The sequence below is a fragment of the Marmota monax genome, unplaced genomic scaffold (assembly GCF_021218885.2).
Source record: "Marmota monax isolate L192 unplaced genomic scaffold, Marmota_monax_Labrador192_F-V1.1 WCK01_AAM20220418_F8-fsc00022, whole genome shotgun sequence".
NCBI lineage: Eukaryota > Metazoa > Chordata > Mammalia > Rodentia > Sciuridae > Marmota > Marmota monax.
The window spans coordinates 17,299,863-17,322,270 of record NW_026695215.1 but is presented as its reverse complement, the minus strand read 5'-3'; the positions used below and the strand labels follow the sequence as shown (position 1 = coordinate 17,322,270).

The following is a 22,408-nucleotide window of genomic DNA, read 5'->3' as shown; positions in this document are numbered from 1 at the left end:
TGAGTTTAAGTGTTGAGGTGGAATGACTCCATACCTTGTTCCTACAAGTAAACAACCTCATGGGCCTGGCACAAACATAATCCCTAAGTGGATAAATTAATATTGATAATAAGAATGACCACTAATTAATAAGAAGCACACGGATGCACAGGCATATCAGATTCCTACCAGAAACAACAGGCCACTGGGTTTATCAAATACACCAGACCACCAATGACGCAGTCCCTTCACTTGAAACCCATAAAAGAAGTGGCACCCTGAGACTGGACATGGCAGCACCCTGATCTCCTCACTGGGTCACTTGTCATGAGCCTTGCCCAGGAAAATTGCCACAATACAGAACCTCTGAATCTCTGTCCTCTGGCTTTAGCAGAGTGTGGTTTATCCTGCCTGTGGCCACCACCACCACAAGTCCCACTCCAAGCTCACTGTGAAACTGCCATCAGTCCAGATCTTGGCCTAGCACCCTGAACAAGTGCTTTGGCTGGTAATCTTACCTGACACCTATGCTGGCTCTTTGCATCCATACCTACCTACTCTCCGCCTTCACTCTCAGGTCAGGCAGAGATATATACGTCGCGACACACAACTAAACCAGCCAGGGTCACTCAGGGTGAACTGGGCTGGCATGAAATAATGACACACATAGAAAGACCTCTTCCTTTGGGTTCTGTGATGGCCCCTCTGACCCAGCTCCCACAAAGGAGGCAAGGCAGGCAAGAAAGAGAGGGAGCCCACCTCGAATCTGGGTTTTATTAATGGGGGGAGCTAATCTATGGAATGTTCTACCCAAAAAAAGGGCAAAAGGTTAGGATTATGACAAACAGGTGGGTGTAATTCAACCTCATTGGGTGATGCCCACTCCCAGAGCTGCACCTTTCTTATCTGAGCAGAGATAAAGTCACTTTCATTGCAGGGTGTAATACCAGTCCAGCACCCCTTTACTCAGGACTTAAAGGTGTGTGCATAGCTCCTGTTCAGGGCAGCCCCTGATATATATACATATATATATATCTCACATATATAACATATATATTATTGTGTAAACTGTGATGTGTGACTTGACTTTAGTGTTACAGATATTAGAAATTAAGATTGGACTGAAAGAACTTGTGATTGTCTGGTTTATGACTATCAGATGACCTACAAATATTCAGTGAACTGTCACTAATCAAAGTGGTGTAGCCTATGAATTTATTGTTATTCAATACATTCTGACATTGTGGGAAAACATAAACATGTTTGGTTTATGTTAATGACATAGTGCGCTCATGACAGTGTCACTAAGTCACCAAAGCTGGCCTTGAATTTGTGATCCTCGAGCCTCAGCCTCCTGAATAGCTGGGATTACAGGTGTGCACCACTGCACACAGCTGAGCCATTATTATGGGTTTTTTTTTTTATTAAATAATTGTTTAAGAAAATGTGGTACATGTACACAGTGGAGTTTCACTCAACCATAAAGAAGGATGAAATTATGGCATTTGCTGGTAAATGGATAGCAGAGAACATCATGCTAAGTGAAATAAGCCAGACTCAGAAAATCAAGGTCAAACGTTTTCTCTCATCCGTGGGTACTATACCAAAATAAGGGGAAAAAAGGGCAGGGGGGATCCCATGAGAGTGGAAGGGAGATCAGTGGAGTAGGAAAGGAGGATTGAAGGGGAGGAGGAAGGGATAGGAAAAGGAAGGAATGGTGGAATGAACCTGACCAAACTTTCCTGTGTACATATATAAATACACCACAGTGAATCTCACCTTTATGTATATTCATAATAGCACTAATTTAAAAAAAAAACTATAAATAAATAGAAGAAAGATTAGTAGAGTGGAGAAAAGGGAACAGGGGGAGGGAAAGGAGTAGTACCAGGGACTGAATAAGAGCAAATTTTATTCCATGCTTGTATAAAATTATGTCAATATGAACCCCAATAATATAATGTATAATGAAACTGAATTAATGAAAAGTAAAACTAACTTTTTAAGATCTGTGTCTGAATCCATCCAGGCTTCTATAATAAAATATCATAAATTGGATAGCTTATAAGCAGAAGAATTTATTGCCCACAGTTCTGGAAACTGGGAAGTGGAAAGAATCAGGCTTCTGCCAATTTAGTGCTTCCTGATTCACTGAAGGCCATCACCACATCTTCACATGGTGGAAGGTTGAGGGTCTTTTGGCCTTTTTATTACAGCACTAATCCTATTCATGAAGGCACTGCTCCCAGGGGCAAATCACCTTCCAAACCCCATTGGCATGATGATACAGATTTCAGCATATGAATTTGGGAGGAATATCACCATTTAAGACCATAGCCCTCTGCCCTGAAGAAGAGAAATGCACTGGATAGAAACACACATGCTATACGATCTCCTGTTTTATTCTATAACCTGAAAGAAAAACATTTATTCACTATTCTGGCATAGTTGAGAGACTGGAAAGCAACAACATTGAGAGCAGTTCAGTGGCAAAATAAAATAACAAGTGTCCAATAATCGAATCTCAAGACCCTAAAAACAATAACTGAACACTGGAAAACAACTTTGGAAATGCCAAAAGACTCACAAATACGGAGGAGAGAAGGGGACAAGACGGGGAGGGAGAGGAAGAGGAGCAGGGGGCTTCTGCTTCCATGGTAAACTTCAAGGCTATGTTTTCTCTCCTGAGAGGAGAAAGTTAGAATCCTTAAACTTGATTCCAAGATTTCCAATAAATCTATGGCAATCAAGAAAACGGTACAAGTAAGAAACACATATATATGTAACTATTGTGTATAACTATACTGCACTAAAAAAGCATTTTAAAAAAAGAAATACACGTATACATCAATGGAACATAATGATATAAAAGGAGACTACAGATACTTGATTTTACTTTAGACAAAAGAACTTAGACAAAATAATACAAAAGGGGGAAAATGGTGCTAGAAAAAATATCTATAAATAAATATCAACCCTTACCTCAAACTATAAGAAAAAATTCACTCAAAATAGATCACAGACATAAGAGTAAAATCCAAAATTATAAAACTTTTAGGATAAAAATTTATTTTTGATTTTGTGAGAGCAGTCTTTTCATAGGTAGTTCAAAAACATCAGTCATAAATGAAAAAACGAATAAAATGAACTTCACTAGATTGAAAAACATTATTAGGCAATGTTTAAAAATGAAAATAAAAGCCACAAACTGAGAAAATATATTTGCAATAAATGTATCTGATGAAGGAGTTGTATTCAGAAACCTGGTAAGAATTCTTATAACTTCATGATTAAAGAGTAGGGCAGCCCAATTTTTTAATAATGGTCAATCTATTTGAACACATATTTCATAAATAAAGATACAAATGGCCTCTGTTTATGAAAAGATATTTAATGTAACTAGTCCTAATAAACATTAATTTAATATGTATATTAAAACCATAATGATTACCAATTATACATCTATTCAAATGGCTACAGTTAAACTGACTGATATTGTCAATGTTGGTGGAGATATGGAACAATTGGAACTCTTGATACGTCGTTGTACATTATTGGGAGTATGAAATTGGACAATAACTTTGGAAAGCATTTTGGGAAGTTTCTTATATGACTGAATATACATTTTTCTATAAGATGCTGTAATTCCACTTAAAACAAATGAAACATGCTCACACAAAAACTTATACCTGAACTAGTGTTTTCTACTTGAAAACACTAGTCCAAATCTGTAAGGAATCCAATGTCTATCTACAGTTGTATAAAAAAATCTGGGGCAATAGCACACTAGAGTTTTAGTCACTGTAGTAGGTAGCTTTCAAAATAGCTCCTAGTGATCCCAACTTTCGGTAGTCAGAGCCTTGTGTAATTCTCCGCTCTTTGAGCAATTTCTCAAATGAAATATCTTGTTGAGGGATGTCATTTCTGTGAAGACATTGCTAATAATTGTATGCTTGCTATCAGAATCTCTCTCATGTTAGTTTGTGGGGTTTTTTTGTTTGTTTGTTTGTTTGTTTTTGTTGTCGTTTTGGTGCTGGGGATCAAATCTGGGTCGTGTGCCTACTTAGTTTGCACTCTACCATTGAGCCACTTCCCGGTCCCTCTCGCTAGTTTGGATGAAGCGAATTGCCATCTTGGGAAGGTCCACATGGGAAAAAATGAGGAGGAACTCTGGATGACAACTGCCTGATATCTGAGGCCACAAGCCACAATACACAAGCAAAGTCTGGGGCATGGTGGTGCACACCTGTAATCCCAGTGGCTCAGGAGGCTGAGGCAGGAGGATCACGAGTTCAAGGCCAGCCTCAGCAACTTAGTGAGGACTTCAGCAACTTAGTGAGACGCTGTCTCAAAAAAAAAAAAAAAAAAAAAAGGATGTGGTTCAGTGGTTAAGTGCCCCTGGGTTCAATCCCCAGTGCCAAAATAAAAGCAAGTGAGTCCTACAAACCATGACATCAAGTTAAGATGGAAGTGGACCTTTCCAAGTTGACCTTCCTTGATGAAAGTCCTGTATGATACCTTGTTTGCAGACTTGGAAGCAACCCTGAATCAGAAAGCTCATGAAAGCCAGGCCCAGATTCCTGACCCAGAGAAAACTATAAGTATGTTCTATTTTAAGAGTCTGGATTATTGGTGATTTGTTACAAAGTAAAACACTAACTAAACACTCACCAACAAAAAGGAACAATTCAACGGTAAACCCCAAGTAGTGGTTTTCTATTAGTTCTCTGTTGGTGCACGACAGATCACCACAAACTCAGCAGCTGCAAGAGGTGCTCATTTGTTCAGTCACTGTTGTGTAGGTCAGAAGCCTGGGCGTGGAATAGCCAAGTTCCCTTCTCAGGTCTCAACAGATCTTCCATCTCATCTGAGGTTCGAAGTCCTCTCTTCTTTACAAGCAGGAGAGAAGGGGACAAGAGAGGGAATAGAATTCAACTCCTTGGGGTTGTAAGACCGAGGTCCCTACTTTCTTGCTGGCTGCCACCAGGGAGTTGTTCTCAGCTCTCAGACATCACCTAGTCTTCTCTCCAGCAAGAAGATTGTCTCCTTAAAAGCCACCAGCAGGACTGTAAAGTCACCCGGAAGACAGAGCCGGGTAGGTGCGGGCTACGGCTTGTCTTCTCTACCCCATCGGGAGGCGGAGGCCTGCCCGATGCCCGGGCCTGCAGCGCTGAGCGCCGCGGCGGCGGTGGCACTGGTGGCCGCCCTGCTCCTGGCGCGGCGTGAGGAGGCGGGGCCGGAGACCGGCCCCAGGTAACTCCTTCGGGTAGGGGACCGAGCTGGGCCCTGCACTCTTCCCGGGACCCTGGAAACCGCGGGGAAAGAGGCTGGTGGTGCCAGCAGTTTGTGGCACCTGGGCGGACCCCCAGCTCGTTCCCCTTCCGAGGTGTCTGCTGGGGCCATTGGGAGGCGGCTAAAGTGCCGCGCCCCGCAGCAAACCCAAGCTGCCGAAGCTTCGGGAAGACTTCAAGATGCAGAATAAATCCGTCTTTATCCTGGTCGCCAGCGGGGAAAGTGGCAAAGTGCTGCTAAAAGAAATCCTGGAACAGAACCTGTTTGCCAGAGTCACTCTGATTGGCCGGAGGAAGCTCACCTTCGAGGAAGAAGCATATAAAAACGTGAATCAAGAAGTGGTGGACTTTGAAAAATTGGAAGACTATGCTTCTGCCTTTCAAGGTCATGATGTTGGATTCTGTTGCCTGGGTACCACCAGAAGCAAAGCTGGTGCGGAGGGATTTGTTCGTGTTGACCGAGATTATGTGCTGAAGTCTGCAGAGCTGGCAAAATCTGGAGGGTGCAAACATTTCAATTTGCTGTCTTCTAAAGGAGCTGATAAGTCAAGCAATTTTTTATATTTACAAGTTAAGGGAGAAGTAGAAGCCAGGGTTGGAGGATTAAAATTTGATATCTACTCCATATTTAGACCTGGAGTTCTGCTATGCAATAGGCAAGAATCTCGCCCAGGTGAATGGTTGATTAGGAAGTTCTTTGGCTTCTTACCAGACTCTTGGGCCAGTGGCCACTCTGTGCCTGTCTCGACTTTGGCTAGAGCAATGCTGAACAACATGGTGAGACCAAGTGACAAGCAGATGGAAATTCTGGACAACAAGGCCATCCACGACCTGGGGAAAGCTCATGGTGTTCTCAAGCCATGACCACACTGGAGAAGCACTTTTGACTGCAGACCTCAACATCTATCACTAAATCTATAATTTCATGGCCTTGAAAGAATTTGTGTGCTTTACCTTGGTTGTTTGACTATTCTCAGCCACACAGATCCAATCAGGACATGACTTTGCTCTATATTGGTGGCTTATGGCCTGATTATACATGTAGATCACTCAGGAAGCTTTTGAAAAATGAGATTTATAGGCCCTGTTTCAAATCTTCTGAATCGGAATGTGGGAGATGTGGGCATAGGAATCTGTGGTTTTATTTTGCTTAAAATTCCTCTGGTGGTTATGGGCGACAGCTTTGAGACACTCCTCTGCAATCACAACAGCAGTGTAACCCCTATGTGCCATGCAGATGAATGCTGTGGTAAAACTTGACATTTTTGTTCTAATTAATAGCATATAACTGTGTAAGTGAACACTGTGCCTTTACTACTACTTTAAATATATAATAAAAAATTAACAGTTTATATAGTTCATGGGAGAATTAAATAGGGCAATGAAAATAAATGCACAAATCCTGGGTGCCTCTTCAATGGTTCGAAAATATTAGTTGTACTAGTGGTGATGGGCAGCTTTTCAGCCAATGCAGTGATATAATAACAGCTATCATTTATCAAGTGCTGGCTATGTTCCAGTCCTTACATATATCATCTATGCTTTAACCTTCCAAACAATCCTTATAAAATGATATTGTCCATTTTATCACCTTTTCTCCTTTTTTAAAAATCCTTATATCTTAGATGGGGAAACTGATGCCTTATTTAGGGATCCAAAGCTGAAGCCCTAAAACTAGGAAATGGGAGAGTCAGGATTCTAACCCAGCTCAGCCTGTTAACCACTCAACAAAAGAATCCTGTGTCTGTATATTTCCAGGTGGTTCCAGTGAATTGTTAGTACATGTCATGGATGAATAAAGTTGAAATATTTGGGTTTCTTCAAAAAAAAAAGCCACCAGCAGGGGCTTGGGGCATAGCTCAGTGGTAGAGCTTTATCTAGCACACACGAGGTGCTGGGTTCCATCCCTGGCCCTGGAGGGAAAAAAAGGAAGGAAGGAAGGAAGGAAGGAAGGAGGGAGGGAGGGAGGGAGGGAGGGAGAGAAAATCCAACAGCAGAATTTCCCCCATACTTCAGATATCCCTAATTTCTTCTAAAGACTCACCCAAGAAAATATCACAGCCCTAAACCTGTTAGGGACTTTAATTACCAGATGATTCCACTTTTTAAAAATCTCTAGGAAAGACAAATATCATCTTCAATAATAAAGAACAGATCAACAAGTACCAGGACACAGAGGTGGAGTCTTGAAAGTGACACAGGCATTTTATGGGAAGAGGGAATTACACACTTTGATATTAATGCTGGTTACAAAGGTGTGTAACACTATTGGACCTCAGCAAACTGTAGGCTTAAAATATGTGCATAGTGTGTGTCAATAAAGGTCATTAAAAGTAAACAGAGGGGCTGGGTTGTGGCCCAGTGGTAGAGTGCTTGGCCTAGCATGTGTGAGGCACTGGGTTCAATCCTCAGCACCACATAAAAAAATAAATAAGCAAAATAAAGGTATTGTGTCCATCTACAACTAAAAAAAAAAAAAAAAAGTAAACAGTCAGCCAGCCACAGGACTTTTGCTTCACTATCATCTTGTAACTGTTACATAAAAGCATCTAATTGGCTGAACTTCACCTACAAAAAGGAATAATCTAACAATGTACACAGAATCCCAGCTGGGTCTTCTCACCCCCAAACCTAGCTGCAAAGGAATCTAGCAAATGCAATTTTAGTTGTAGTTTCATGTTTCACAAAAAGGAGTGGCCACTGGAAGGGAGATGTAGAGATGTTGAGCTGAGCCTGGTCCTTCAGTGCAAGCCTGAGCATGGATTAGCTGAGTTCCTTTCTCAGGTCCCGCCAGTATATTCAGTAGGTCAGAATTACTGTATCACACACACTCACATATGTGTGCACATGCGTACACATATGTATCATGCTCCCATGGACCAACACTATACTCAGGGACACTAAAATAAAATTTATTAAATGAAGCAGAATCTACTGATGAGACCCCAGAAAAGAGAATTCTTCTTATTAATATATACAGCATATATATATCTTATTAATATATATAGCATATACATAATATATGCTGTGATTACAGGCATGCACCACCATGCCTGGCCATAGAATTCTTAATAGAAAAAAATGACACATATATAGAACCTATATTATATTTGAAATAACAGAATTTTCCCTTTTTTTTGGTGGGAGTGTGGAAATTGAACCCAGGACCTCCTCACACATGCTAAGCACACACTCTACCACTAAGCTACACCCCAGTCCCTCCTTTTCATTTTTTTAATATCAGCTAGATTTATAAGGCATAAATTTCTTCAATAATCTCTACTTAAGTACTAGGGGTGGAAGGGGGAGGGCATGAATCAGTTATTCTCATGGCCAAATAATTCTCTGAGATTAAAAGTGGGGCATTTTCTCTTCCAGTCATAAGCATATATACTTAGGTATAAAGAATAAAACATATACAAATTAATGAGATTTTCAGCATGTGTGGAAGGAGTTTCAGATGATGAACTGCAGGAGCCTACCACTTGAGAGCCACTGACACAACAAATTGTATAACAGGACAAAGAACAAGATTTAAACAAACTGTCAGTGCTCGTTGATTGTGTTTCTGCAATGTGTATCAAATCCAGAGAGAAATAAAATTTAATTAAAGCAATGTGTTGTTGTAGAGTGGATTATTTGATTTTTGCCAAAGCCAGAAATACACATTAAATCATAGTTATCCAGAAAAATTACATCTCTAAGACAACTTTTCTGGGTTCTTTGATCTCAGAAAAAACTAACAAAGAAATAAACAAATTATTAAACACTAGCTTATTTTAATAAAGGATCATTTCATTGAAGACACAGGATGAAGTAATTTCCAAACCAAAAAGTTCAGTTAATGTAGTCTCCAGGGCAGCTGAAAAAGTCTGCTTAGAAAAAACAACAATGCATAACATGTACAATTATAGGTTAACAAAAAATAAAGTACATTTAAAAATCAACATTGCAGTTAAGTGCAGCTGTTCTCCTTATCAGAAAGTACAAGTAGTAACAGATGAAAGGGAGAAACACAATTTAAATTTGTTAAGGAAAACCAAGAAGGGTTTGAAGGAAGCCCAGCACAGTGGTGCATGTACATCTTTAATCCTGGCGATTTGGGAGGCTGAGGATCACGAGTTCAAGGCCAGCCTCGGCAACTTAGCAAGACCTGTCTCAAAATAAAAAAATAAAGGACTCGGGGTATACTCAGGGGTAGAGTGCCCCTGGATTCAACCCCCCAGAACTGAAAGAAAATAAGAAAAAGGTATGAGAAGGAGTGAGATCATGATTGACAACTTTATTGAAGATCACCAGTGGATATCACAAATCCTGTTAGTCAACTTTGGGAAACAGTGTAACAGTTTTTTAAAACATACACTTGCCATATAACCCAGTAATTCTCAAGAAAAAGGAAAATATATGCCAATGTTTACATGGGTGTTCGAACAGTGTTGTTCATAATAGAGCGAAAATGTAAAATCTATTCACCTTTATTCACAGTCGTAAAATGTTAATAATAAATAAAAACCATACAGGGCTGAAAGAATGAAAATCAGCCTGGAGCAAGAAAGAAAAGAAGCAATCCTAATCATTTATCGGGAGAGGAAGAAAGATGCAGATCAAACCAGCTACAGGGTTCATAGGGAACGTCATTTCCCCCCCAGATCATAGAGCAAAAGTAAAATACACACGGCTGCTGTCTTCCCAGACACACCTTGCACACTGCATCCTTCACTGGGTACCTGATGAGTAACGGCCCATCTCCTGACTGCACCCACTCTCTACTGAGTCCCCACATCTCTGAATCTCCCCTCAAAAACAGCTGATTGAAAGCTGATTGCAGCTTTCCTGTGTCCCCGGCATTCCATGGTTCCTCATGGTGCCTCCCTCACAGGGCAACCTGACCATGACAGACTACACATTTGCTCCTGGCACAACTACACCCCCGGTTGATCAGGCTCTCCCAATAGCCCAACCCTGGAAACGGAGCGCATCATAGGTGGATGGATAAGCAAACTTGTGCTCTAGTCATTCAATGGGATACTACTTAGCAATAAAAAAAGGCTACTGTCACACACAATAATATGGATCATGAAGAAAAGCATAAAGCATGTACTGTGTTTTTCCATTCATATGATTCTAGAAGAAGCATCATCATTGGCTGCCATGCACCAAGGTTATGGAGTGAGATTGACTACAACCAGCACCAGGGAACTTCTTGTGGGAGGAATGGAGCCAGGTGGGGATGTAGCTCAGTTGGTAGAGTACTTGCCTACTATTTGCAAGGCCTGGCTTCCATCCCCAGCACCACAAAAAAATAAAAAGAGGAATGAAGTGGTGCTTGAGGGATGTGGCTACACATTTCCTAAGTGGTCAACCCGCATGATTAGCATGTGTTAGTATTTTCATAGGAATGTCATTCTTCATTTAAGTTCAACAAAAGAGTATGCTGTAGGTGTGGATCCAGGGTTGAGGTGGGTTGCAGTTACCCAGAGAAACTTGAAATATAACCTGATTTACCTTTTTATAAAACAAAAACAAAAACAAAACACTGCTCTCCATAGATTTCAATTAATGTAAATGCAGAATGTTAATTGGTCCCTACTCCACTAAATGGAATTATCCCTGTTATCAGAATTATTGATCATAAAGCCCCTGTCAGGAAAAGGACACCTGGGGGATGTGACTTGGACTGCACTCCAGGGGGTTACCCATAAAGGGGAGATGCGAGCTTCCCTGAGCTTCCAGTGGGTGGCCCCATCCTCTTGCTTCTTGTGGGCCTGCCTCATGGAATGGCGAGGCACAGAGCTGCTCCTAAGATGTTGCCAAACCTCCTTATGCAGGGGCCTTTAGAGCCAGAGTGGACTGAGCCACCACAGAGGATGTTGTCACCACGGTCCTGTGGCGTGGTGCAGTTCAGTGCACCACATCTCCAGGAAACTGTTCATTGCATGTGCTGCTCCTCAAAACAGTTCAGTCTCTTTATGTCAAAAAGTTTCAATAGCAGGCTGCTGCTGAACTCCAGGGGAAGGTACTGGTGTTTCCCGGACATTACATTAACTCCCCATCAATCTTCTTTGCTCTCATTGACCACGACTGCTTCTTTACTGCACCACATGCATTTTTGATGCATTTAAAAGAGCAAGACCGGCTCTGGCAACTGGGCAACCATCGCTACGCACGCTCCTCACGACTAGATGACTGGCAGACTTCTATGTGTTCATAGCCACAAGGCGCACAGGACTCCTGAGTGGGCCCTCTTCACCCTGCAATAGCATGGTGGCAACATCTGCAGATCTCCCACAGGAGAATCCAAGTACCAGGCAGAGGCGCTGACAGTGAACAAGATGAGCGCTCTGTGGAGTAGCACTTGCTAGGGCACCAGAGTGTTATGGGCCGGGCTATGCGGGCAATGACCAAACAGACTCTGTGTCATATAGGAAAACTTCTCCCAGGGGAAAATTCTGCCTCTGCCATCCTGAGCCTGCTTAGCACACCCTGCTTATGTTTCTGTTCTTCTTATACAATGTAAAATTGTTCTCTTTTTGGGTCCAGTTTTCTTGAACAATGTACCCTGTCAGAGAATGATAATCTAGACATTAGAAACCATTCTTTAACTTGTACCAAAATAGGGTCATTTTGACCCATTTTCCCTCCTGCTTATGATTTTACATCTCATGATGTTTGTTTATGGTTTTGAATCATAGCAACAGCCATTTATGATTAATGTGGTTTTAGACCACGTTAATGTGTGCTCTACACTTTGGAGGGGGGTCTAAGGGTGTAGATTTGCAACCTGCCCCTTGGCCCACCAGCTGGTGAATAAAGATGGTTCCATCTCCTGCTTTAAGATCGACTCAGTGACTTACTGTAATCTTGCTATAACAAGAGGGCCCTCCATCTTTTCTCCTCCAGCTTATTTCCAAACCCAAGTTAACAGAGAAGCTTCCAACTCATTCTAACTTTGAAGGGAAAACACTTCTGGTGTTTTTTTTTTTCTCCCAACAATAATCCTAACTTATCTGAAAACATGGGAGAAAGCATCACAAGAAATTCTCATGTGGTTTGGAGACAGCCTCACCTGGATCAGAGTAAAGGTCCAGCATTCCTAATTTGAAAATCCAAAATCTGAAATGCTACAAAATCCAAAACTCTTTGAGGAATGACATGACACCACATGTCATTCTTGCCTGACCTCATGTTATAGGTTGCTGTTAAAACTCAGGCACAGTAGATCAGTGGTAGAAGGCTCACCTAGCAATCATGAGGCTTTGGGTTTGACTTCCCACACTGCAAAAAAAGAAAAGAAAAAAGAAAAAGCTAGTCACTAAGCAACTCAACGAGAACCTGTCTCTAAATAAAATACAAAATAGGACTGGGGATATGGCTCAGTGGTAGAGTGCCTCTGAGTTCAATCCCTGGTACCACCCCCCATCAAAAAAAAAAAAAAAAGCTTTCTGTTTTTTGTGTACTTTTGTTTTGTAGAATCAAAAGTTAAATGACTTCAATTAAACATCAAAATGTATAAAAACTTAAATCTTTCTAATTCATGCCCTCAGTGATTCTTCCTAACTCCGAAACTACACAGTCATCAGAATAAAATGGAACTTAGTCTTTAAGATATATTTTTTATTCTTTTTTCTTTGACAAATAAAAATTCCTTTTATTTTAAAATACTACCTTACAAAATAGTTACATATTTTCACTGAAATGACACCCCCAAAATATAAACCAAACTGTCATTTTTGAGAACTGAGATTTTAAGGAAAATGATTGCCCCTTTCTATTTTATTTTGAGATGTCCTTACATGTATACTGCTTCTGAAATTTTAAATAGATCTTTAAATGGCTTTCAGAATTTCTTTTTCAAAAACCGTCTCCAACATTCAACTTCACTTCACTGTTTTGCATGAGAAATGAAGTAAAATCTTAAGATGGTGTGAAACGATTCCACACTGCATTTCCCAGCCACAGTGAAGGGCCTCTTTTCACAGAGGGGCACTTTTCAAGGCCTGAAGCATGCAGTAGCCACAACTTGTACAAGATAAAAGGTGGACACTTAGAGGGGAGGGGAGGGGAGGGGAGGGGAGGGGGGATAGTAGAGGATAGGAAAGGCATCAGAACACAACAGACACTAGTATGGCAATATGTAAATCAATGGATGTGTAACTGATGTGATCCTGCAATCTGTATATGGGGTAAAAATGGGAGTTCATAACCCACTTGAATCAAAGTGTGAAATATGATATATCAAGAACTATATAATGTTTTGAACAACCAACAATAAAAAATTAAAAAATAAAATAAAAAAATAAAAGGTGGACACTTGGTGTCATGAAATGGGGGTGGGGGTGGGGGGTTCTGTGCTAATACTATCCAATATGACTTATGCAGCAAGTGAGTGATTATTTAACTCACAAATGACTTGCAAGCTCAAACATGGTTCAAAAACTATCAAATCTTCTTATAATTTTATTCAGATTTATATTCCGAGTGTGATGGAATATTACCAAGCCTCAAGTATTTGCAGAGTCTAGTTAATCTGTGCTCAGCACTGGATTATGCAAATAAGCTGAATCACATCCCATAATAGTAGTGACAAGAAATAACATCTCCCAGTTTTCTGCTTCTGATGAATTTCTCATTTCCAAATCACTTAGATCTACACAGCTTCTCTTCTGTCCAGTCTGACTTGCATCTAAGCATTATAGTGACAAGTGACGAGTTCATCGAAGCTCTTGGCGTCACCTCCTCATGTCTGAGAAGACCTATTCCTGCCCTAAGAAAGGAGCCTCACTGGAGATAAGCCAGGGAGTAATGCTTTGAAGTGATGGAATGACTTCATTTCTTTAAGTAGCTTTTTCAAATTTAAACTGTTTGTTAACCCGAAAGATCTTCAGTGTTCTTTTTCTTCTGGCAATCTTAAAATTTTAGCAAATTTAGCAAATTAGAAAGTGCTCATGAAACTTTATGGGTCGGTGTTTTTTTTTTTCCCCTGCTTCTAATAGAAGAAAAAGTAGGCCCAAATCTCCATCATATCATATTAGGCCCTTATTTCCTTAATAAGACTCCTATAGCACAAGAATTAAAATCAAGAATTAATAAGTGGGATGGATTCAAACTAAAAAGTTTCTTCTCAGCCAAAGAAACAATCAATGAATAGAGAGGTGAATAGAGAGCCTATAGCTTGGGAACAAATTTTCACCACTTGCACATCAGATAGAGCACTAATCTCCAGAGTATATAAAGAACTCAAAAAGCTAAACACCAATAATAATAATAATTAATAATAACCCAATCAATAAATGGGCCAAGGAACTGAACAGACACTTCTCAGAAGGTGATATACAATCAAACAACAAATATATGAAAAAATATTCAATATCTCTACCAATTAGAGAAATGCAAAAAAACTACTCTAAGACTTTATCTCAGTCCAGTCAGAATGGCAGCTATTAAGAATACAAACAACAATAAGTGTTGACGAGGATGTGGGGAGAAAGACACACTCATACATTGCTGGTGGGACTACAAAATGGTGCAGCCAATATGGAAAGCAGTTGGAGATTCCTTAGAAAACTAGGAATGGAACTACCATTTGACCCAGCTATCCCACTCTTAAAACAGCATTTTAAGTCCTTTGGGTATGGACCAAGGGACACAGGGACACAGCCACATCAATGTTTATTGCAGCTCAATTCACAATAGCTAAACTGTGGAACCAACCTAGATGCCCTTGAGTAGATGCATGGATAAAGAAACTGGTATATATACACAATGGAATATTACTCAGAAGATTTTTTAATATTTCAAGTGAGGAAAAGGCTTACAGAAAAGTAAAAAAAAAAAAAGAAAAGAAAAGAAAAATAGAAACACTATGAAGAAGAAAAATAGAAACGATACCAAAAATTTTAAGTTAGAAAAACCACCATTTGGCACCATTTAGCAAAACCACAGTAATAATCATTTCAGGTGAAATGACAAAAATCAGTGGATCCAAAAGATGAGAAATAGGGTATTTTACATAATCTCAAAGTATCTTCCTATAGAACATTTACTAATTAATAAGGGGAAAGGGTAACTTTACAATGGAGAATTCTGTTAGACAGCACCTTGAGCAAATGATCAAAGTTACCTTCACAATGGGCTGGGGATGTGGCTCAAGCGGTAGCGCGCTCGCCTGGCATGCGTGCGGCCCGGGGTTCGATCCTCAGCACCACATACAAACAAAGACGTTGTGTCTGCCGAGAACTAAAAAAAATAAATAAATATTGAAATTCTCTTTAAAAAAAAAAAAGTTACCTTCACAAGAACAAAAGGACATCATGTGTCTCCTGATATGAAAAAAGACACAGCATCCCTTCCATGGCACTGTGGTCAAAATGCAACTTGTATTTATGAAAAGAATTGGAGAAATCTTAAATGCACTTAAGGAAAAGGAGTTAATCTGAAAAGACTATGTCCTATATGATTCCAATTTAGACATTCTCCAAAAGGCAAAGACTACAAAGGTGTAAAAGATCAGTGTTTGTTGGGCATCAGTATGGAGGAAGGATGAACAGGTGAAGCATAAAGAATTTTTAGGGCAGTGAAACTTTTTGGGGGGAGGAGTACTGGGGATTGAACTCAGGGGCCCTCAACCACTGGGTCACAACCCCAGCCCTTTTTTGTATTTTATTTAGAGACAGGGTCTCACTGAGTTGCTTATTACCTCACCATTGCTGAGGCTGGCTTTGAACTCAAAATCCTCCTGCCTCAGCCTCCTGAGCCACTGGGATTACAGATGTGCACCACTGTGCCCGGCAGGGCAGTGAAACTTTTGTGTTAATATAATGGTAGATACTTGTTAGTATAAATTTGTCCAAACCAACAGAATATACAACACCAAGAATGAAATTTAATGTGATCTATGAACTTTGGGTGATAATGAGGTGTCGATATAGGTGTACCATTCTAAAAACTGGACCACTCTGGTGGGGGATATTGGTAGTAGGGAGGCTACCTATGGGTTGGGGCAGAAGGTACAAGGGAACTCTCTTGTGCTTCATGCTCAATTTTGCTGTGAAGCTAAAGTGACTTTAAAAGATAAAGTCTTTTCAAAAAGATTAATAAGAGAACATACAACTGTATTCATTGTTAAGGTAATATAAATTAAAACAATGCAATACCACGTGTCACATAATAAAGCAGACAGTAATTAAAATTTTTAATGAAATCCAACCTTGGCAAAAATATTGAAAACTAACTCTGGCATACATGGAGTGTAAATCCATACAACCTATTGTCAACACAACAGAAGACCTGTAAAATGTAAATGTGCAAACTGTACATTTAGAAATAGCATCTGTACTTGCATAAGCAAAAAGCATATGTGTGCAAAGATATTATTTACTGAAGCGGTCTTTAAAGCAAAACACAGGAAAACTAAGGTAAGGGATCCAAGCTCACTTACCTGAGACAAAAAATTGGGGCAAATATACCAGGCTAGAACCAATCCCTCCAGCAAAGGATCTTACTGAAAATTCGGCTTTTGGGTGGTAAAAAATTACTTCCAACCACATTAATATTAGTATAAATATCACCACTTCCAGATTTAATTGCATTCACCCCATAGCAAAGATAATCAGCTAATCAAATTGAACCTTAAACATATGTGTAATAATAAATATACCAATAAAATACAAATGGTTTTTATTGGATTGTGCCATAGATTGAATTATAACCATCTTCAAATTCGTATGTTAAGCCCTAACCCTCACCTCCCTACTGGAGATAGGGTCTTTAAGGAAGTGATTAAGGTTAAATGAGGTTGTAAGAATATAGCCCTGAACTACCAGACATGATGGTGCACATCTGTAATCCCAGCTGAGGCAGGAGGATCTTGAGTTCTAAGCCAGCCTCAGCAACTTAGTGAGGCCCTAAGCAACTCATCAAAACCCTCCTCTAAATAAAATATTAAAAAGGGCTGAGGATGTGGCTCAGTGGTTAAGCGCCCCTGGAATCAACTGGTACCAGGAATTGGATTTTCCTATCTGATATAATATAATATATTATAGAGCTGGTGGAAGAGTGGAAGAGCTGCCAAAGCTTTCTCCATGTGAGGACACAGCAAGGTGGCAGCTGTGGACAGCCAGACAGGGAGGCTTCCCAGACACTGAATGCTGACACCCTGATGTTGGACTTCTGGGGCTCCAGAACTATGAGAAAAACTTGTGTTGTTTAGCTACCCAATCTACGTTATTTTCTCATTGCAGCTTGATCAGACTCATGTAGACAGACTGCTTCTCAGTCCCTGGAGGGATAAAGTTTTTCATCATGGAAGAGATAACGCAGTTCATTTGGACCTGAGGTTAAAGCATTCAGCAAAACACTCTCAAGAAAATTAAAACACATTGGAAATTCCGAAAACGAAAAAAAAAAAAAAGGTTTGCTCATTAATCCATAGTCAATAAGGACAGCCACAGGGGAACCGCACACATTGCACAAATCACCAGTGGTTATATAAATGGGCCGAAGACCCTGAAGAATACAAGAAATATGAGGCCCCTTTACAATTCAACCAACACACTTGATTGGAGGCCAGGGGAACAGTGACATCAGACTGTGTGCTCAGCCCATCATTACATTTGTCCTCTGAATTCCTTAATTTGGTGATGTGATCTTCCACCATCTCCTCTCACCATCCATTCCTGCATAAGATCACAGACAACATGTGGCTGCCTCGCCCATCCTCTTTGTACAAACCTGGAAATAAAAATTTAAAAGAAGGGGATCTTCGTTCACTTCCTTTCTCCTTCCAATAAATACTATATCCTGTGAGTTCTGCTTCCTTAATATATCCACAGTCCAGCTGTGTATACCTCTACCTAGGCTACTCTTTCATGTAGTGCTTAACCACTGAGCCACATCCACAGCCCATTTTATTTATTTTATTTTATTTTTTATTTTGACAGGGGCTTGCTAAGTTTCTGAAGCTGGCTTTGATCTTGTGATCTTCTTGCCTCAGCCTCCTGAGCCACTGGGATTATAAGCATGCACCACTCTGCCCAACTATACAATTTTTTTAAAGATGTCACCACTGTATTTGAAAACCTCTAATGACTGGGCCTTGGTTCAGACCATTCGCTTCCAAAGCTCTTTATGATTAGATGTTCTCTTCCTTTAGTTTCTTTGCACTCCCTACTCTCATGGTATGCTACAGCTAGCTAGCTCTTCTCTAACACGCACCTTTAAGGTGCCTCCCTCTCTGCTCTGGCCCACCTTTTAGACTTGATCCTACTATTATGGTGTGAGTTTTCTTCCAGAAATTTCCTCACATCCATACATGGGTTGAGCCTGGACTCTTCTGTGAACATTCTGGTCACCGATGATGTCATGGTTGTAAGCACCTATCCTGCTTTATTGAAAATGATTCTCTATTCTGTGACCTTCCCATCCTCTATCCCCAGTAATGACTTCACATTTATCCTTGAAGACAAAGACCATGCTGGCCTTGATCATCACTGTTGTCCTTTAGCATAGCAAAATTTCAGGCACTTGGTTTAGCATTCAACAAACATTGTCTAAAGGAATGTTCTATCACTGAGCAACCAAAGTAAAAGGGATATTTTGAAACGTGTGTGTGTGTGTGTGTGTGTTTACCTATCCCAGGAAGATACCAAATGTGATGTGAAATTTGATGGCATAAACACAGGGATTTTAAATATTCTGTCCCACTGTAGAATTCCAGCAGGTACAGGTGAGGGCCTTTCACCTGGGTGCAGACAGGAGTTATGGATTAGGAGAGAGGCAATAAATTCGGAGAGGGATGCCCAGGTAGAATGGCTAGAAAATCACCACGCACAAAAGATCAAGAAACTGTGGTGAAAAGATATGTGAACTGTAGATTTTAAAATGCCAAGACAGTGCTAAATTGGAGGGGTGGAGGGAACATGAGGCAGGGCATTTCTTCATTGGTGTAGAAAAGCCAGCAGAAGTTTGGTGTTAAGCCACAGGCAGGAGTCTCAAGGAAAAGGGTTGGTACACAAGATGGAGGGGGAAATGGTTTAGAAATGTCAGTAGGGATCCAAGCGAATAGCCAGAAGGTTTTAATACTGCATAGCACGTCTGCTGTGATCCCTGCCTTCCTCTGCCTACTATCAGAGCTAGCTATTGTCGGACTCTTATCTCTGTACTTCAGTTTTGCCAAGAGTATCAGAATGGCATCTTACTCATTTATGTCTCCTGAAGCATCTTTTTAAACATATTTTTTTTAGTTGTAGGTGGACACAATACCTTTAATTGATTAATTAATTAATTAATTAATTTTTATGTGTTGCTGAGGCTCAAACCCAGTGCCTCACACATGCTAGGTGAGCACTCTATCACTGAACCACAACTCCAGAAGCATCTTTTTAAGACTTGGTCCAGGGCTAGCATGAGTGAGGCACTGGGTTCGATCCTCAGCACCACCTATAAATAAATAAAATAAAGGTCCATTGACAACTAAAAAAATATTTTTAAACAGACCTGGTCCATAAGTATGCATTATGTTATTCATTTATTCCCAAACTTTTCCATAAGGACTGGGGTTTACTTATAAAATATTTACTATATAATTTATAAATCAGGACCAGGAAAAAAGTAAATTACAGTGGAAAGCCAGTTGGGGGAATTAAGAAAGTAAACATGCAGACAGATTTTCTACAAGTGGTTTTTGAATTGGATTGTGACCCATCCCTTCCTATCCCCTCACACAGAGACACACTTGGGAAAGCATTCAGATTCCAATTGCAATCAAAATGATTCTTGTCCTTCTCAATTTAATTTAGTATATTATCTTCCCTAAGTTCTCTAATATGCAGATCCTAATTTCAAAATTCTTTGGCAAAACAAACAGAGTATTCTGTATCATAGGTAAAGCACAGCTACTACCATGAAGAAGTCTTTTAATCAATTTCAAAGAATTGTTTGTATCACTCCATTTCAGGGAATCTGCCTTTGTGTCCTTGTTTATAAAAACCTCTGGCTCACTTCTCTGTTTTCAATTAACCTGAGACAGAAACAGTCTCTATTTGGCACAAATGGAACAAAACCAAAAATACACCTACATGAAATAATTTTCTTATAAAGATGAAAGCACAGGATATAAGAAACCCAAGAAATAGGCATAATAGTAAAATGAGTAAAGAATGTGTCTTCTGGGGCTGGGGATGTGGCTCAAGTGCCTGGCATGCCTGCGGCCCAGGTTGGATCCTCAGCACCACATACAAACAAAGATGTTGTGTCTGCTGAAAACTAAAAAATAAATATTGAAATTCTCTCTCTCTCTCTCTTAAAAAAAAAAAAAGCCTAAGTCTTGAGACTTAAAAAAAAAAAAGAATGTGTCTTCTGATGGGAAATCCTGAAGCTAATAAAGAAAAGGTTAATTACAATAAAATCATCCCTGTAATGAATTTGTCTAACTTGATTGCTTTAGTCTTGGTATAAATTCTTTTCTATTATCCTAAAGCGAATTCCATTTTTTCCAGCAACCATTACCAAGGGTTGTTCTGTCCTGCTTCATTTGTATTTTTCTGTAAATGCACTTATTTCACTAACAGACAAGTTAAAAATATGATGTTTATTCATTTATTTTTTCTGCCTTATATTTAAAATGTGAATACCTTTAACTATCAAATAAAGACAGTTCACATAATTTTGTATGTATGTAGTAAATGCTCTGATAATTACAAGAAACAAAATAAGGCACAGGGATTCTAGCTCAGTGGTACATTACTTGCCTAGCAGTGCAAGGCCCTGGGTTTGATCTCCAGCACTGGGGCGGGGCGGGGCGGGGCGGGGAGGGGGGGGGAAAGACAAAGGAAAACCAAATATGAAACGAGAGACTTTAGCTTATTGCCAACAGAAAATAGTACATATCATAAATAACATTTTAGAGGTAAACTCTAAAGAGAACAATTCCAAAGCCATGTTTTGAAGGCACCACTGCACCCATAATTTTTCTGGTTAAATGTTCCAGGACTAGATAAAGTGGAGGGTAAATGAAAGTAAGCTCCCAAGTTCAAGGCCACCGCTTACCAGTATGGAGCATTTAGACCCTTGAACAGTGGCTAGTGCAAATTAAGACATGCTATTTCCTCAAATACTGACCAGATTGAAGACAATATAGGGAAAAATCCATTTCAATATCCTATTTTTAACTTGATTGCATATGGAAATATGTCTTTTATATATTGGATTAAGCAGAATATGTTCAAATTAATGTCACCTTTTTCTTTTTACCTTTTAATGTAGGTACTAGGAAAATTTTAATTACATATGTGGTTTACATAACATCACTATTCTACACTGATGCCACAATTTTTTTGGACTCAGGCCTTGGCTTTAGGACTTGATTCCTACGCTGGATCTTAGAAAATGATACCCCAAAATATGCCGCTTTGAACTTCAAACTGTGCACCTGGGGAGCAGCAAGTGTAGAGAAGGGCTTCTCAGTGAAGATCCATTATTTACGCAAAGAGTAAAGACCAGATCCACCACAAAGGATCAGGGTACTCCCTCTCCTGCGAAACGCATAGGAATGCGCATGCCTTTCCTTCTGATAATTTATCTTCTGCCCGTTTATTTATCAGACTCAAATGCTCCAAAGGGGAAAGAGAAAGTTCGTTTCCCTTTGCACCTATAGATGAGGATCATAGGATGTGTTGTCCATACCTCAAGGTTGTAACGACAGTCTTTAAAAATAAGGTATGATCGCTTCCTTCGCCCATAGTTTACAGCTCGTTCTGGATGTATCGATTTCACACGGTACAACTGAGTCGGTGAAAGAGTCTTTTCAATCCTTACGCGTGTCCAGCCCCTCTTCTACGTCCCAACAGGTGTTGGGGACCGAGTGGCCACTCAACCCGGATTCCGCAGAGGAACAGGAAGCACGGCCGAAGCTGAGGTGGCGGCTGCAGGGGGTGGCTGTCACCCTGGGTCTCAGGCTCCCGAGCCTGGAGCGCTCGGAACTGGCATGAGGCAGGGCGGCTGCACCCTGCTCCCCGCCCACCTCCGCTGGTGACTTGGCTTCACTGGACCGCAGTCTCCCCGCGCGTTGGAGCTCGCCGGCTCCGCCCACGGCTACCATGGCAACCGGCGCAGCACCTGCGGGTGGGATGGGTTACTCAACC

General features: G+C 40.4%; 1 protein-coding gene and 1 long non-coding RNA gene across 2 annotated transcripts; one reads left to right on the top strand and one right to left on the bottom strand.

Moving 5' to 3' along the window:
• The first annotated feature begins 5,104 nt into the window (after window positions 1-5,104).
• Window positions 5,105-6,857, top strand: LOC124084440 (oxidoreductase HTATIP2-like). The gene is made up of 2 exons (XM_046431754.2): window positions 5,105-5,232; window positions 5,414-6,857. Exons 1-2 carry the CDS (start codon window positions 5,132-5,134, stop codon window positions 6,132-6,134), a joined length of 822 nt encoding a protein of 273 aa, XP_046287710.1. The 5' UTR covers window positions 5,105-5,131; the 3' UTR covers window positions 6,135-6,857.
• Window positions 6,858-9,113: 2,256 nt separating this feature from the next.
• On the bottom strand, window positions 9,114-22,408 carry LOC131423713 (uncharacterized). Its single transcript, XR_009225626.1, has 4 exons — window positions 21,951-22,408; window positions 15,391-15,506; window positions 12,510-12,545; window positions 9,114-11,829 (listed from the first exon to the last, which is right to left on the bottom strand). It is a non-coding gene; the product is annotated as an uncharacterized LOC131423713 (long non-coding RNA).

Bases quoted from the DNA above. Each gene is read 5' to 3' on its own strand.
- LOC124084440 (XM_046431754.2), top strand. From the start codon at position 5,132: ATGCCCGGGCCTGCAGCGCTGAGCGCCGCGGCGGCGGTGGCACTGGTG. The intron at 5,233-5,413 runs GTAACTCCTTCG...CGCGCCCCGCAG, and splicing joins GGGCCGGAGACCGGCCCCAG to CAAACCCAAGCTGCCGAAGC.